Source organism: Vanacampus margaritifer, chromosome 2 (assembly GCF_051991255.1).
Source record: "Vanacampus margaritifer isolate UIUO_Vmar chromosome 2, RoL_Vmar_1.0, whole genome shotgun sequence".
NCBI lineage: Eukaryota > Metazoa > Chordata > Actinopteri > Syngnathiformes > Syngnathidae > Vanacampus > Vanacampus margaritifer.
The window spans coordinates 24,077,305-24,093,497 of NC_135433.1; the positions used below are offsets into that span (position 1 = coordinate 24,077,305).

The window sequence follows — 16,193 nt, forward strand, 5'->3', positions numbered from 1 at the left end:
TGTGAGGGCTGGCCTGAACTACTAATGTGGCGCCCTGCGCAAGTTTCTTCTGTGGCGCCCCCTTTGTCGCTAATTATACATAACATTTACAAAAATACAATAAACTGAAAATATGTCTATTATGCTTGTACAATTTTAAATTACATATGTGCATATTAAGGATACTTGAATGCCAGTGTTATGTTGATTAGCAATTTGCTGCAGTTTAAAACGGCATACAAGTGTTAATAATAAAGTTTATAGTATAGTATCAATCCTAATAAGAATAAAAAATGAATGATAAAAAATGATGATGCAAAGTTCCACCGTGGATTAAAAACCTGACATTTAAAGTAAAAAGGGAAATAGCATTAGAATATTAATTGCAGGAAAACAGATGTAAATATCAACAAATAAAAGCATAGGCCAAAATAAAGTAGACACTGTTGAGTACAGTTACAAATTAATAATTATATTAAGACCCAGCTTGCGGCCCAGTTAAAATAAAAACATTTACTCATCACCATCAAGCCCGTCAGAGTTAACAATCAGCCAAAAGAGGGTAATAATTGTGAGGGTGATCGGCTGCGTCGTTGTCTGGACTTCTATTTGGAATTATTTTTTTCATATATGCTTTGCATTTGAATGGGGATGTTTTCAGACTGATTCCTGTGCAAGTACTCAAATCTTGTGTGGTCACCGGTGCCAAATACTGATGCCACTATCACTCTGATACATAAAATTTCCAAAATCATTATGTGACATTTAAAAAATGAAAAACAATACAAAACTTCAGCCTGGACACATTGTACATAACTTCAAGTTTTTATTTCTTGTTTTACAAGTGCTCAATATGGCCACCGCCGACTCAGCACGGACAAGTATATCGGGTGATACAATAGCTGGTATCTGTTCTCGCACATTCCTGGAGTCCCTGGTGCCTTCAGCAGTATGTACTCCACATATACTGCATGGATGCTTCTGTCATTTTATTTCATTTGAAAGCAGTTTTCATTTAAAACTCAAAGTGATAGAGATAAAAGCAATGAAAACAAAAAAGTAAACAAAACAGAAATACTGGAAAAGACAAGAAAATCAAATGGTAAAATACATACATATATAATATGTATATACATATTTATATGTATATCATGTATACTGCATATATATATTTTGTATACTGTATATATTTTAGCAATTGTTTTTCTTATCTTTTCAGATCGTTTTGTTTATTTGGTTATACCATATTTACATTGAGGTAAACATACACATCACTGCCGTCAGGCTGAAGCCTCATACCTCCAAAATCGTCACTTTTCAGGTGACCCTCAAAACGGCACATTTCTTCAACCATTAATATTGCATCATCAGAGAGCAAGACATTTTCAACGCTTCAGATTGGTCAATCGTTAAAAACACAAAAAAACCTACACGTGTGGATTGACCAATAGTATAAATGTTTGGGAAATATTACATTTACCAAATTTTGTCATCAGGTTTCGGCCCAATGTCAGTGACATCTACATATTTACATTACCCATGATTTTGAGTTGAATTTGAGAAAGAGCCACACTTGGCTCCCCTTGCCCACATGTGAGGGCATGCGAGTCCCTTCTGTCACCTCACTGGGGCGTATCTGACACCCATTAACTGGTGCAGTCAAGGTTTAACATGGACAGTCGGGCCGGCGTCTCGTAATTGATGTAATTGACGGCTGAGCTGGCCACCATCAGTCAGGCTGAGCTATGCTACGCTACGCTAACACAGCATTCAAAATCAAATAATTCAACACATTTCAAAAAAAGACAATGAAGTTTATTTCATAAATGTGCGCGTGTCTTGTGACTTTGGACAAGTGCCCTCTTCTTCATCCTCAGAAGCTCTTGTAGTGAAGCAGCCTGTGCGCACACACACACAAACACAATAGATGAATTAGTTAAGCCAGCCATACATATGCATTTGGTTGTTGTTGGTTCAAATATCCCAAAAAGTTATCTGTTCTTTGAAACCCGCGCTTCTGATTGGCTGTCTGACCTGAAGAGTGGGGCGTGTCCTTTGTTGTTAGCCAATGAGAAGAAGCCGCTGTGAGGCGAAAAGTCCATACAGGAAGCTCGATAGACAAACTTCCTCTTGGACACAGGAAAGTTTGAGAAGACGCTCAGGCTGGGAACATGGACCTGATGATGACATCATCGCCGTTAATTATTACGCTCGGCCGTTGTCACGGCGATTATATTTCCGCCTCACCAGTTTGGCGGCCTCGTCTTGGTGTCGCGAGGCGATGGCCAGGATCTCCGCGCTGGGGTTAAAGGTGAGCGCGGTGGCGGGGGTCAGCAGGTTCATGATGGCCTTCAGGGGGGTGGGATTGGTTGAGTTAAGACACGCCTCCTGTGAGTACACGTTGACCACGCCCGCCTGTGAACTGAAGCGGGAAGACAACTTTTGATATAACATGGCATGAACCAACAATGAGTGACGCAAGGGCGCGTCTTACCCGCACGCCACATAGCGTCCGTCCGCGGACGCGGCGATGGCCGTGCTGGCGACGCAGCCGTGGTCGACGAACCTGCTGACGCAGCGACTGCTGCGCACGTCCCACACGTACACCTCGCCATCCTCTGAAGTCCCCGCCACGTCATTATTCAATCGTTGTGATGATGTCATTGTTAATGTCACATGATCAACTTGCCTGAGTTAGCAAACACTTTGCTGCCGTCGCCGCTCATAGCCACGCCCACCACCTCGCCGTTCAGCTTCATGCTGCTCACCACCTCCTTGGTCTGGCGCACACATGCACGCACATTGGACTTGTCAACGTTGACCTTTTAATGTGAAAGTGCGACCAGCGCGCACCTTGAGCGTGAGCATGTGCAGGTATCCTCGAGTTCCTGTCAGTAGCAGAGCGCCCCCCTCAGGACACACACAGAACTCCTTCACCCGAGGCTCCTGCAGCCCTGAACGTACACGCATACACGTGAGTGCATGTGAATCCTTACGGTGCCTATGCGTGCACGTGCGTGCGTACCTCGGACGTGCTCCACCAATGTGACCCGGCCTTCCATCATGTCGTACATGTAGAACATTTTGTTCCTCGGACTGGTGGCGATGATGGCGTCGCCGTGGCAAATGAAACCAGCTTTGTGTATGGGGAAGCGGTCCAAATGGACACTCTGGATCTTACCGTTGGTCTTGCCGTCCACCTGCGAAAAAAATTAATAAAATTTTAGTTTATGAACTACAGTATGGAGGTCCAATGATATAAAAATCCTGTTGTGGTGGTAGGGGAGTCACCGCCCTACTGACCTGGAAGAGGGACAGCGAGCAGTCAAGACCAGCCGTCAAGACCACCTGTGCCGACGGGTGGAACTGGACCGACGTCAGGCGATCGGAAGATGGCCGCGCAGCGTTGGCGTTGCAACACTTCTTCATCTGGAGCGCAAAAAATGACAACGTCAACACTTGTGTCGCCACGACAACCACATCATCAACATTAGGGATAGACCAATTATTGGCTGGGCCGATTATCGGTGCCGATATTCAGCATTTTGACGAATATCGGCATCGGCAATTTTGAAAAATCATACAGCCGATAATAGATGTAATTAAAAAAGTGTTGGGGGGAAATCAGGGAACCAATTATTAAAATTTTCATAGATGCTTCTGACCCTGGGAACTTTCTGCACCTTCTGTCTTTTGCTTGAAATTCAAACTAAGATAAGTAAAATTTTAATACTGTAGCTATTTTGAAAAACCTTTATTTATTGTAGCAAATAGAGAGCTATTTACTTCAGGTTTTATTTCACTTTTGAAGACATGGAAGCCCCTGGAAGATCCCTGAACTTTTTGTTAAATTCTTAAAACAAAGATGTCTACTGACTAAGATTTAGATTTTATTTTAAAACACCAATATTTTACAAACCCTAAAACTTGTTCAATAAACATATGCTAAAAAGAAAAAAAGCGCTGGAGTTTGTATTTTAAATTTTTTTGAAGCCAAAATTTTCCCTTTTAGTGAAAATGAATATCGCTCCAAATATCAGTTATCGGCGTCCTTGACTACTAATTATCTGTATCGGCCCTGAAAAAACTATATCGGTCTATCTCTAATCAACAAAGCTTCTCATCATGACCAATCTCATCATGAATATATATATTAGTGCTGCCAAAGTTAAAGCATTAACTGATTAATTAATCATGAATTAACACAGATTAATCACACTATTAATTTTGACCGTAGATGATCCTTTAGCGTGACAGCGGATGGCTATGTTTAAGGTAGCACATGTTGTGTTTGAGCAATAAACATAACTACATGCCTTAATGTAAAGCATTTAATAAATGTTTATGTATGACATTTAGAATATTTGTTCATGTCAAAATATTGGGGTAATTTTAAATTATAGTAATTATAAGTATAAGTAATTAACTGTTTAGAAAAAGAGGAGGATGAACGTGTGCGGTGGATCCCAAAAATGTTGAAGACGTTCTCATAACATTAATTGTCAAAAGAATTATTAACACATAACCGGTGCACTTCAAATTTGGCGGGAACATTTTTTTTGGATTAAAAAAGCCTTTTTAATTCAGCGATGCATGGCGACAAGAATGCACGTGGTTGCCATGACGATGTCACGACAATGTCAACAATTGTAGACATGATGACAAGCATGTTAAGATGTGCGCAACATGGCATACAGTATAAACAATCAGAGCATGCAGGAGCGCTGCTAGGACATTTTTAGATTTATCCAAAAAAATTATCTTTGGTGCTCTTCAGTGGAGGGATCCGCAAAAGCATTTTATATTTTTGTATTGCATTTTTGATGTAATGTATTTGTAAAAACATCTTTAGAGGTGACAGTCAACTTTTACAGACCAGCCACAGTGACGTTGGGGTTGTCGCGACGACCATGCGGCAACACGCGACGACCGCCAGGTGAACAAAAACACAGCTGGTTGCCGTTATGACGACTGGGAGAATTGGCAGTGGGCGGGGCTATCCCGCAGACACACAAAGAGCACACGTGTGCACGTGAGCACTGACCCTGAGGATGCCGTTAGACAAACTGTCCGAAGCTGCCACAAAGTTTCCCGTCCTCCTTAGCAGGTCGTCTTCATCTTCCTCCTCCTCGTCGTCATCATCATCATCTACGCACACATGCAGGTGAGCAGCTGATTGGACGCACTTCTACTTTGACACAAGTATTTGTATTTGTACATTGTTGCCTTGAGTTACGAGCGCTGCATGGAGGCAGTGCACTCAACTTACTTGACAACAAGAAACAATTTGGCAAAAAAAAAGCATGCACAAACTCATTCATTCATTACATTCAATTTCACTAGATGATTCCATTTTGTACATTAGGGCAAATTCTCCTTAAATTCAAACCAAAAATATATTTTTTACGGGGGTTGGAACAGATGAATGGCACTTCATTAATTTGGAAAAAGATGATTTAAGATATGAGGGTTTTGAGTTACAAGTGTGGTCACAGAACAAATTCAATTTGCAGGTCAAAGCAAGACTGTACTAAAGGGCAGGGTGTGAATACTTTTGCAACCCGTGGACTGCATACGCAGTGCATACCTTTCACCGACTTTTTGCCGCCACCGACGGCCCAGGATGGAGCTCCTCCCATCGACTTCTGGAACCTGACAAACACGCACGTTGCGCACACACAAGCTTGAGTGTGACTGGAGTGTGTGCATGTGACAAATGTGAGTGTGTGTGTGCACTGACTGCTCTCTCATCCTCTGCTGCAGTTTTTTCTTGCTCATTTTGGCCTCTGCTGGTCCTCGCATCAGGTTGCTACGGAAACGATGCTTCATGTCCACACTGAGAAGCACACACATGCACATACTGATGTACACTCCAATAGTTTCCGTGACAAGTAAAGAATCTATTGTGGCACAGAGCAATCAGTCCTTGTGTGTTTGTAAGGTCCTTCTTGTGATTTTTCCACTTTTTACCCTGAGCCTCATTAACTAAAATTTGCAATGATAGACATATTTTTTTATTTTTATTTTTTAAATCAATTTAGCTTTGCTAAAGGACAATCTGTACATCATGTAATAACTATATGTCCAGCTCAAGGTACTAAATTTAGTTTAGTTATAGTTTTAGTATTTAAAAATACCCCCACCCCAAACACACACGCACGCGGTCGCGCGCAAACTTACTCTTCCTCCAGCTCATCATCTTCATCAACCCAAGCAGCTCTTTTAATTGATGGAGGACGTAAACGCGTTTCCGTCTCCTCGTCTGACTGGAGCAAAACCTCTTCTTCTTCCACCTTCTTCTGCTCCTTATCGTCCTCATCCTTATGTCATACGCACAAAAATAATGACAGCTTTTCCTATTTACAGCATGATGACGTTCATGCGTGTGGTTACCTGTAGAGGCTCGTCCACGTCACCAAACACAAGCTCCTCCAGCTCTTGCACCGCAGGCTCGTGTGCGCCCAACAGCGCCAAACGCTTGACGTTCCTCTGGCGTGCGCGCGCCTCCTCCGAGGGAACTTCCCCAGACACGTCCGCGTCCGACAGGCGCGCGCTCCTCTTCTTGGCCGACATGTTAAGATCCAGAAACAAATCTGGCGTCGTCGAAAAGTTTGCTGTCCTTCTTCTAGCGACCGATCGAGAGTGTGTTTGAACCACGTGTGAAAGTGACTTCCTGTGACGTTGCCCCGGAAAGGAAGTGAACCTCAAAAGTACCTCACAAAATGGAACCTGCCTCCTTGTGCTCAAAGGCGGAATTGGAGAATCGTGGAACAGCCCATTTTGCCTAAAGTTAACTCTTTGACTGCCAGACGTATTCAGAAACGGGATGTCGCCAGTGCCAGCCGATTTAAGCATTTTGACTGATCTTTCAAGGTCCACAGAAAATGTTGTGTTTGGACTATGGAAACACACATACTACCAAATGAAAGATTGAACTCTCATCTTTCATCAGAAAAAAAGTTTGTTTCTACCTTATTCCGTTCTTCAGTAATCAACAATAGAAAATGGTTAGTTTCACCGAAATGCTCTGTTTTGAAACAAAAAGCGGAGAAAAAGAGCTTTTTGTGAAACGATGTTATTTCATGCACTCTAGAGAATTGTACACTTCTTTTTGTCCATGAATGATGCCACAAACACCTAAATAGTGCTTTACTTCTGTAAAACGCTATCACCAACAATGAAAAAGTGTTTTTTGGTTGCAAAATACGTTTATTTCCATTCAACAGTGTAACAATTTGACAAGACAATTTCGCAAACTATTTACAAATGTGTGCAACTGTGGTACTATTTACAATTATGTGGATGTTTCAAATACAGTTTTTCTTTTTGTAACGCTCCCATGCGTGCAAGGAGACGCAGCAGGATTTGCACAACAGATTAGTTTCACTTGCGATGGCTCCTTTCGCGTGCAGACGTTACACTTTCTTGGCGGCCTTTTTTTCCGGGGAATAGCAAGTAGCAGACTGTACCCACTCCTCCGATGAATATGCATTGGACTCGGGGCACTCTTCGTCGTCCGATTGAACGTCCGCCTGAGCGTCCGCCTGAGCGTCCGCCTGAGCGTGCTCCGCGTTTTCCGGTGTTAGCATCGCTAGCCGGTGAACCTTTATGACGTCGTCATAGCCGCCGCGTCAACGCTTGCAACTTCAGCGTCAACCTCAGAGTCACCATCATCATCATCGATGATGATCATCGTCGTCATCAATGTGCTCTTTAGCGTTGGTCGATGCCTTTCGTCTTTGAAAAAAATTCCCAAGTGTGAGCTGCTTGCAACCGGTCGCCATGTTCTCTTCCCTTCCCCAGCCATTGTCCCCTCTAGCTCCGCCTCACGTCTTCTACTGACGCCTACCCAATCTTGTCAAAAGAGAGTCATTGCTGCCATCTAGGGGCCAAAAATAGTCATTAGGCTAACTAGATCTGCTTGAAACTTTCACCACAGCTGGCAAAGGCTTTCCTCCAACCATTTCAAAAAAAATTTTTTTTTTAAATTGGATGACGTCTTTTAACGTCATTGGCGGCCCTCCGTAGGTTTTTACTTGACGTCTTTTAACGTCCATGGCAGTCAAAGAGTTAAACACATTTCATTTTTGAAAAAAAAAGTTTTGTCATGTTTTTTCTACGCCCGATATTTCAGGGTTTCTGTACAGACCTAAAATAAAATATAACTATCAATAAAACTCAATATGGCTCCACCTCTTTAACTGCTATTTCATTTTTTTCATAGTCGACTTGGAAGTTTCTGTTTTTAGTCTTATTCATTTTGTTCATGGTTAAAGCTGCTGAATGCAGAAAATTGAATTTTACTGCCAACTGCGGCCGAAAAATGAAACTGCACAAACATTTTTTTTAACAATAATTGCACAATAACTTATTCATGTACACGTTGTGTACATGACATCACATTCCACACACAGAGGGCAGGAAATTCGAACCCGAATCAAGTCTGAATATTATTGCAGAGGCTCACAGGAGTACCCATTGTGAACAGCGAATGTCTTAATCTACTAATTAGAAGATATTGCAGTCATAAATGGTCAAATAAAAAGACTATTGGAAAGACATTTTTGGGAAAATTGTTACAAAGAGCAGCTTTAAATATAATATTGATTGTTCCAAATGGAGATAGCCCGCCCTCTCAGAATTTATTCATGACTTGAAAAGGTGTTTGTCATTGCGTAAAAAAGAAGCAAATATGCAACGAAAATAAGTTTACCTTGCTTGTTACAATATTTCGCTTTTTTGAAAGGAACATGTAAAAGGGAGAAAGGAAAGGAGAAGAAAATGAAACGTGTGTTTTATTTAAACAAAGATCTTGCGTGAGTGTAATAATGAAACATGTTTATTGATTTTGGTTGATTTTAAAGATGAAACAGGAAGTTAATTCATGATCGTTAGGAATGTAAACTACAGCAGCAAATACACTTTCATTATTTAGTTGTGTGTGAAAAAAGAATCTGAGCTACTAATTATATGTCTGATTATTATCATGATTACAGCAAGTGTAAAAGTGCAACTTGGCATATCACATAACCACTGCCACAGAAAATTACCATACACAGGTATACCTTTCAAAATAAAACCATACTCAGGAGGATGCTGTTTCACAGTTGAGCAAACAATACATTACACAAACACAGCAAAGATGAGAAATAAAAGAACGATTCTCCACTTTCTGTTCAAACGTGCTGAAATTCTTCCAGGAAGTGACACCACCAGGTTAGTCTAGCAATGGGTCCATGTGAGCATGAAATAAAGAAGTTAACCGAGCGAGCTGTCAGTACCCTGTCAATGCACTATTTACAGTTGCTGCAAGATCTGCGCATACACATGCACAGCAGGTCAGCCATCTTGGATCACTAACCTACGGCAACTACACTGGGACAAAACACCTGGATAATGCCTGTACAATCGGACTCCTGATCTAGATAGACGGACAGACAGATGAAAGTTGTCTGTGGTAAGTTTTGTTCTCCACTGTGCGGCTTGTTGCTCAGGAAATAAAAGTTTAAAACACACACTCACCACTGCCGTCTATCCATCTATATGAGAGTAAGATATGGAAGTTATGTATCTATATTTCATAGACATTATACACGTTATGAATGCGTACTGCAGATTGTACAGGCATTACGTAGGTGTTTTGTCCTAGTGTAGTTGCCGTAGGTTAGTGATCCAAGATGGCCGAACTGCTGCGCATATGCACGCAGATCGTGCAATGACGTTCCCCCATCTATTCCATCTGCCTGACTGGTTCCTCGCATTCGCTTCTAATCTATCAAGTTTCACAACACTGCTGGACAGGTGCTAAATATATAGATCATTCATTTACTACTTGAATTTGGAAAATCTGTAGAGTTGCAGACAATTTCAGGAGAGTTGGTCGGACTTTGACAAGCGTTATGTTATATAACCATATGTCTATGGTTATTACCATAGATATATACAAACACTATGGCTCATGTGCGCTGTGAGCTAATGTGTACTAACTTGTCACAGGGCGGCCATCTTGAGGCAGGGATGCTTGATTACTTAACATTACAGTAAATGGAGCACGGACTTTGATTGCTCAACTCTCACAAATTCTCGACCGATTTTCACACTTCTGCGATTTAAATTTCAGCCTGGATCGTAGCCACTTTAATGTGAAAAATATTTGTAATAAACCAATCTGTTTGTAAATCCGTCAAATAATTCAGCGAGCTACGAGTATTCAAGTGGGTAAATCATCCACCTTACCGCTGCCTACAGCACAGCGCACCACAGCAGTCCCCTGTACTAAGATGGCGGACCAGTGACGACGCTGCCGACTCCGCTTTGAGACATATAATGTTCATATCTCTGGATATGACCGTGCAATAATTCGCCATTTCCGGTAGTGTATGCAAAAAAACGACAGGACTGGCTTTAGCGTTTGATTAACCTAAACTGTACATTTTCCGATTGCGCATGTGAGGAACCAGTCGTACAGGTGGAACCAATGGGTTACTTATAGTGACCATGATAGCCTAGCGCCCCGATGTTAGCCTAGCAAGATGAAGTCAGCCTAGTGATGTGACAACCTAAGCGAAGTGAGGTTAGAGCGACTATGTTTGCCTAACAGGGTGGTAATGTTAGCCTAGCGACGTAACGGCATTAGCCAATTGATACGATATTAGCCTAATGAATTGGCCATGTTAACCTAGCAATACTAACATGTTAGTCTAAAGGGGTAATAATGCAAGGTGACAACGCTAGCCTGGTTATGTTGGCCTAGCGATGTTAGTTTAACAACGTTAGCCTTTTGATGGGATATTAGTCTAGTGAGGTGATGCTACCTTCATCACATGACTATATTCACCTACTACTATTAGCCTAGTGATGTAACATTTGCCTACACTTCACAACATTAGCATATTAACCTGGCGACGCTAACACGTGAGCCGAACCAGGTAACCTTGAACGGCAACAACACTCGTTGAGCAATGTGATGATGTTAGCTTAGCAACATAACAATGTTTGCCTACTATTGAAACCACTTTCAGGCACAGTGATTTTTTTCTCTCCTGGGGCTTGTTCTATGTGGGTGTGTGGGCTCAGAAAATTTATTTTGAAAACTGAATTGATTTTTATCACCTTACTTTCTTCATTCAGATTTCAGAGGTTCTCATTTTTTAATGAAGGCATGCTACAAGCATGCTTGATATAAAAGTACTTTAAAATGAATTGGGTCAAAGAACGTTGCACCCCTCACCCCAGGTGTAGTGACCTGATGTTAACATTAGCCTATTGAGATGACAATGGTAAGCAAGCGACATGACAACACTAGCTTTAGTGACTTGACAATGCCAGCCTAGCAAGGTGGCGCTAGCCTACCGAGTTAACCTTAGTGTAGTGACGTGATGAAGAAGTTAGCATGACGCCATTAACGAGCTAAGTTTGTTGAAAATATGAGTCCGAGCAGTAATGTGACACCTGTCGTTGGCGAGGCTCCACCCACAGGACAAGTATGGTGGCCAAGGAGAAGAAAGAAAACGGGGGACTGTCTCGTCCACTCAGAAACATCTCTTCTCCTCCAATCAGCGGCATCTCTTCTCGTCTACCCTCCAATGGTTGCTCACATCGGGGAGGGCAGATGCAATGATGTCATCAAAGCGCAGTGCAGTTGTTCACCTGCCCACCGGCGGTAGCGGGGGAGCCCCTCGCATGGCTGCAGCACACGTACAAAAGCATTAGCTGTATTAGCGCTTCCTCTGTAGATTATTCAACGCATGTCATTTGCATTGAGACCTGAGTAGGCCTTGCTAGGGTAGATCTTGGCGAAGTGTCGATACTCCTCTGGAGGAGGGAAGTCGTCCAGTGGATGAAACAAATATTTGGACTCAAAGTCGTCTGCGCCGACAAAACACAAAACAACACAACTTTTACATGTCAATGAAAACTCGACCACTGTCGACAATACAAAATTTAATAGTGTCTTAGTTAGCTAGGCACCGACTAGCCGCTGTTAGCTAGCTCTGCACTAGCTGCTGACTAGTTGCTAACCGATCACTAACTGGCTGATAACTAGATGCTAACTAGCACTAACTAGCTACTAGATGGCTGGTTAGAAGCTGAAGGAATGGAGGATGTTGAGGCGTCCGTCAACGCTTCAACCGGGAAGTCAATTGTCAAACATTTTAAGTGCGTAAACAAGGGCTCAGTAATGTGGACTTCAAATCAAACTTTTTTTCTACAAAACTGACAAAGACATTATTTAAAACAAGCTTTTCTTGTGAAAACCAGTGCATTCAAGTTGCTCAAACGCTAGAAATTGCCACTACATTGCTAAGTCGTCAAAACTAGCTGCACTTTTTGAGCTCCCTGTTAGCAGCCATCTCATGGGTTGACGCAATGCACATTAGCAAGAACACAAAAAAAAAGTAATCTAGAGTAATCCTAGTGAGTCTGTAAGTAAGAACTCACCACACAAACAAGGAATGACGGGGGAGGCGAGTCCATGGCGAAGAGGGGGGGGCGGTGGGGGAGGAGGTTTACCCCTGGTGGGGGGGTCAGAGGAGAGTGAGGGGCTACCCGCCGTCCTGTACGGAGGAGGGGGCGGAGCCTCTCTGGTGGCTGTAGGGACACGAGAATGTCATGTGAAGGTCATGTGATGAAGATGAAAGGTGTCTCACCTGAGGGAGGCGTTGGTCTGTGGGCGGGGGAAGTAGGGGGAGGGGGTGGGGCGGGGCCTCTGGTGGGGGTGAGTCCTCCTGGCAAAGGGGCAGTCCTCTTGCTGCTGAGGGAGGCATGTCGTTGCAGATGCTCCGCCTCCCCGCCATAGGTGGGAGGGGCAAGGGAAGTGGGTGGGGCTTTGGTGGGAGGAGCCGGTGGGAGGGGCTTGTCTCTGGTGTAGGTGGATGGCGGGGAGGGGGCATGGCCACGGCGACTCTGATGGGGGTGAGAGTGCGGCGTGGGGAGGGAGTCTGCAGGTGGAGGCGGGGCAGGGCTTTGAGCGTTGTCATTGCGATGGCCAGGTGGTGGGCGGGGCGATGACGCACCAGCTGCGCACTCATCTACGAGCGAGACAGAAAGTCAAGAACCATCTCATCTCTCTCTTATGCTGCATTAGAAGAAGGTGTTAAGTCGGACTTTCACGACCTCATACCAGGAAGTGTGCACGGGAACGGCCCTTTGAACTTTGAGATCCAAGTTGCTAAGTTGGAAGAAAAAAAAGGACCCTGACATCTTTGCCCTCAATCTTACATTTCTCGACAATGGCCACCACCATTAATTGAGTTATTCGAAATAAGTAACGTTACGTAACAACGTGATTTGGAACGACTGCGTTAACCAGAACAACAAACAATTTATTGGAATCAGCCATCTTTGTTGTTTACGTTCGCCTCGCACACTTTGAGGTCAGAACGGCGACAATCCAAGTGGGATAAATACGGCTTCCCACCTTCCTCGAATGCAACTTACATTGCAATATTCCTTGTTCCTCAAACATTGATTGCGACCCAGAAGCCACTATCATGTCACACGGCTATCATATTAGAGTGGAAGTCAACACAAAAATTTCACTTGCAATAATATGCTGTATGCGCACCCACTGGTCTAAATACGGTATTCTCATTAATATTGTGCTGGTGGAATATGAGTTAAACAATTCATCAGTTTTTTATTCATCTAAGATAGATGGATGGGTGTTATTTATGAACCACATCTTCTTTTTGCTTTGAACATACAGTATAGTGCTTGGCTTTATTGATTATCCACTTATCATATTATTGGATAAATGGCAGATGCAAATGTTAATGTACAGATTGAAAATCTCTTATTTATAGTTTTAAAACTCAAGTCAAACAATATTAGGACCATTAAACACTCCAGGAATGCAAAAGGCATTAAAACCTTGGGGATGTGCGATTTATGTATTTTTGTAATATGATATTTTGCCACAGATTTTTTTGTCACCCACATTGTGATTGTGTTTGTAGATTGCGTTTTCTGCATAAATATTTATGTCAACAAGTCGGTCATTTCATTTTCTGTCATTTTTCTCTCACTCAAACTTATGTATCATTTTACAATTTTGTATTTCTCAATATTTCTGTTTAAAGTTTTTTTTTTCTGTATGGAGATTATTGTTAGTTTATTATAGCCTGACAATCCAGACTCATCAATGTTTCAGCGATTGAGTCTGCTCGCTGTTGCCATCAAGTGCATTTCTGAGGCGGGGCAAACCAGAGCAAACAGACAGTGGAACGAACCACTCAATGACGAGTGGACGTTACGTCAGAGAAATGACTTGTTGAAGTACATGTCATCTTTTGAAATAAATGCTTCCAGTACCACGAGCTGCAAGGTTTTTAATGACTATGTGTTTCTGGTCATTTAAAACTGAATTGAATGCTGAATGAAATATAATCTAATCGTCTCTCGTCTCTCTCCCCCTGCGCCATTTTGAATCTTATGAGGATAGACTTCCGCCACCAAAGAGTGACGTTGCTCCTGAAAAAGATGTCAAGGTCGACGGCAATCTGACCAGATACAGAATGGCTTGCCAGGCAGTCTTATGATTGAGCCAAATTTTTATGCTCAAGTTTGCTACTGTTCAATAAGTGTATTCTTGATGCATAATTGTGTATATATCCTGCTCTGTAAAGTAAAAAAATATATATATATATTTCTAGTTTGTCAGTGCCCCATTAAAAATTGCTGCAGTAAAATTGTGGCTAATATTTCTCCTTTCCTTTCATTAAGTTTGGTCAGAACAAAGTAACCTTTGCTAAAGGTAGCTTAAAGGTCGCATCCAGGCACCTTTTCTCAACACTTTTAGAATGAAACGTCTCCAAGTAATTCAGAGTCATCTCACTCAGGCCAGGATATAGAAAAGCTTTTTGGCAAAAACGAGAATCCAAAAAGGGCCAAGAAGTCACGGACAAGACAAACATGATCATGTGACTTCCTGTTTGTTTTCTTACTTTTGTGTGGCGCCCCCTGGTGGAGGTACTGGTACAGGCGGAAGTAGGGGTGGTCTGTGCCTTGACTGAGGTCTGACAGGAGGTCGGGGCCACCTTTCACCTCTTCGGAGCTCTGCTGGTTGACCAGCCAGGGTGTTAGGGGTCACGTCATCACCAACGCCAGCTTCATGTTCGTGTATGGACTATATGCCACGAAGGAGACAAGACTTCCGGGTTTTTACCCATCAACTTTGTTTCCGTTTCCAGTTTGCGACGTGTGGGCCGGGTCCCAGTACTTGCGCTTCCGCCTTTGTGCCCCTTAGTTACGCGTTCTCGTCGACGGGTGCGAGGCTGCGAGTCTGTCTCAGTGTCCGAAATATTTCAGATAGCCGAGACGCCCTCCCGCCGATGAGCGGGAGCGCGCGGTTGGGGGGCGCAGGGGTGAGGGTGCAAGTTTTGGAATGCGGCCAGCAGTGGCCGGAAACGGGGCTGATGTGTAAAACCCGGAAGTCCATGGCATCTACCCCATTTTTGTGTACCTGAGTGAAGGCAGGCGGCGGCTGAGGTGGGAGTGGCATCCTGCTGCTGTCACTCACCTGAGGACACACCGCATTGGCCGTCATTTGCTTTTCAAAAGAAAGCACCGCAGCGACGTGTGTCATTAGGCATGTTCAAATTCATCATTGGAAGTTCAGAAGCAATCCTTATTTTCACATACACATTTACATTCACTCAAGGTTGCCTGTACATCATACCTGCTTATAAACGCAATACAGTAAATGAAATCAGTTTTCTATGCTCTTCTTTTGTCCACTGGGTGCAGCTAGCAACCCAAATGAAAACTAAAAAGTCTTCCAATGTCATTGATTGTGATTATGGCTGCATGCGTTAGCTCGACTCGTTGAAATGGTTTGAAATTCGTTAGCACAAGAGGCTAAGCAGTTAGCGGGTTAGCTCGCTCGCTAGGCGAACGTGCGCGGGGCCGCCCCACTTTCCGCACCCTCGTCGCGTGCACGCACGCAGGTGCGCTGTGTTCCGCCAACCCACCTGTGCACGAGTCCGCGGCTCGTGTGCGCATGCTCGCCCGCAACGAAGCGGCACCAGCGGCTAGCGGTTAACCTTTGGTTTCTTCTCTTCACTCGGCTCCTTTGCTGCCTCCCAGCATGCACCGCGCCTTTACGTCACCGCAGAGTGCCTCTCATTTCTTTCACCACACACACGCACGTACGTTCACACAGCAGACAAAATAAAACACTTCAGACTTATTAAAAATGTTTATGAAGAGAACTT

General features: G+C 43.3%; 2 protein-coding genes across 3 annotated transcripts; both read right to left on the reverse strand.

The window, feature by feature from the left end:
* Nucleotides 1-785: 785 nt before the first annotated feature.
* On the reverse strand, nucleotides 786-6,698 carry utp18 (UTP18 small subunit processome component). Its single transcript, XM_077557377.1, has 13 exons — nucleotides 6,373-6,698; nucleotides 6,160-6,299; nucleotides 5,720-5,815; nucleotides 5,567-5,631; nucleotides 5,024-5,127; nucleotides 3,283-3,408; nucleotides 3,005-3,179; nucleotides 2,833-2,933; nucleotides 2,674-2,759; nucleotides 2,474-2,602; nucleotides 2,227-2,401; nucleotides 2,014-2,156; nucleotides 786-1,877 (listed from the first exon to the last, which is right to left on the reverse strand). The coding sequence occupies exons 1-13, from the start codon at nucleotides 6,550-6,552 to the stop codon at nucleotides 1,853-1,855; spliced, it is 1,545 nt and encodes a 514-aa protein (XP_077413503.1). The 5' UTR covers nucleotides 6,553-6,698; the 3' UTR covers nucleotides 786-1,852.
* A 1,974-nt stretch (nucleotides 6,699-8,672) lies between these two features.
* Nucleotides 8,673-16,092, reverse strand: LOC144043601 (uncharacterized). 2 transcript variants are annotated; one of them, XM_077557411.1, is made up of 7 exons: nucleotides 15,951-16,092; nucleotides 15,443-15,499; nucleotides 14,925-15,036; nucleotides 12,630-13,010; nucleotides 12,421-12,570; nucleotides 11,746-11,847; nucleotides 8,673-11,665 (listed from the first exon to the last, which is right to left on the reverse strand). In XM_077557411.1, the coding sequence occupies exons 2-7, from the start codon at nucleotides 15,479-15,481 to the stop codon at nucleotides 11,625-11,627; spliced, it is 825 nt and encodes a 274-aa protein (XP_077413537.1). In that variant the 5' UTR covers nucleotides 15,482-15,499; nucleotides 15,951-16,092; the 3' UTR covers nucleotides 8,673-11,624. The 2 variants fall into 2 exon arrangements, with proteins under 2 accessions (XP_077413537.1, XP_077413536.1); XM_077557410.1 differs by having other exon boundaries at nucleotides 14,925-15,039.
* Nucleotides 16,093-16,193: the final 101 nt, after the last annotated feature.

Bases quoted from the DNA above. Each gene is read 5' to 3' on its own strand.
- LOC144043601 (XM_077557410.1), bottom strand. From the start codon at position 15,481: ATGCCACTCCCACCTCAGCCGCCGCCTGCCTTCACTCAG. The intron at 15,040-15,442 runs GTACACAAAAAT...CTGGTCAACCAG, and splicing joins CGCCGCCTGCCTTCACTCAG to CAGAGCTCCGAAGAGGTGAA. The intron at 11,848-12,420 runs GTGAGTTCTTAC...TTGTCGGCGCAG, and splicing joins CGTCATTCCTTGTTTGTGTG to ACGACTTTGAGTCCAAATAT.
- utp18 (XM_077557377.1), bottom strand. From the start codon at position 6,552: ATGTCGGCCAAGAAGAGGAGCGCGCGCCTGTCGGACGCGGACGTGTCT. The intron at 2,934-3,004 runs GTACGCACGCAC...GTGTACGTTCAG, and splicing joins ATTGGTGGAGCACGTCCGAG to GGCTGCAGGAGCCTCGGGTG. The intron at 2,402-2,473 runs GTAAGACGCGCC...TTCCCGCTTCAG, and splicing joins GGACGCTATGTGGCGTGCGG to TTCACAGGCGGGCGTGGTCA.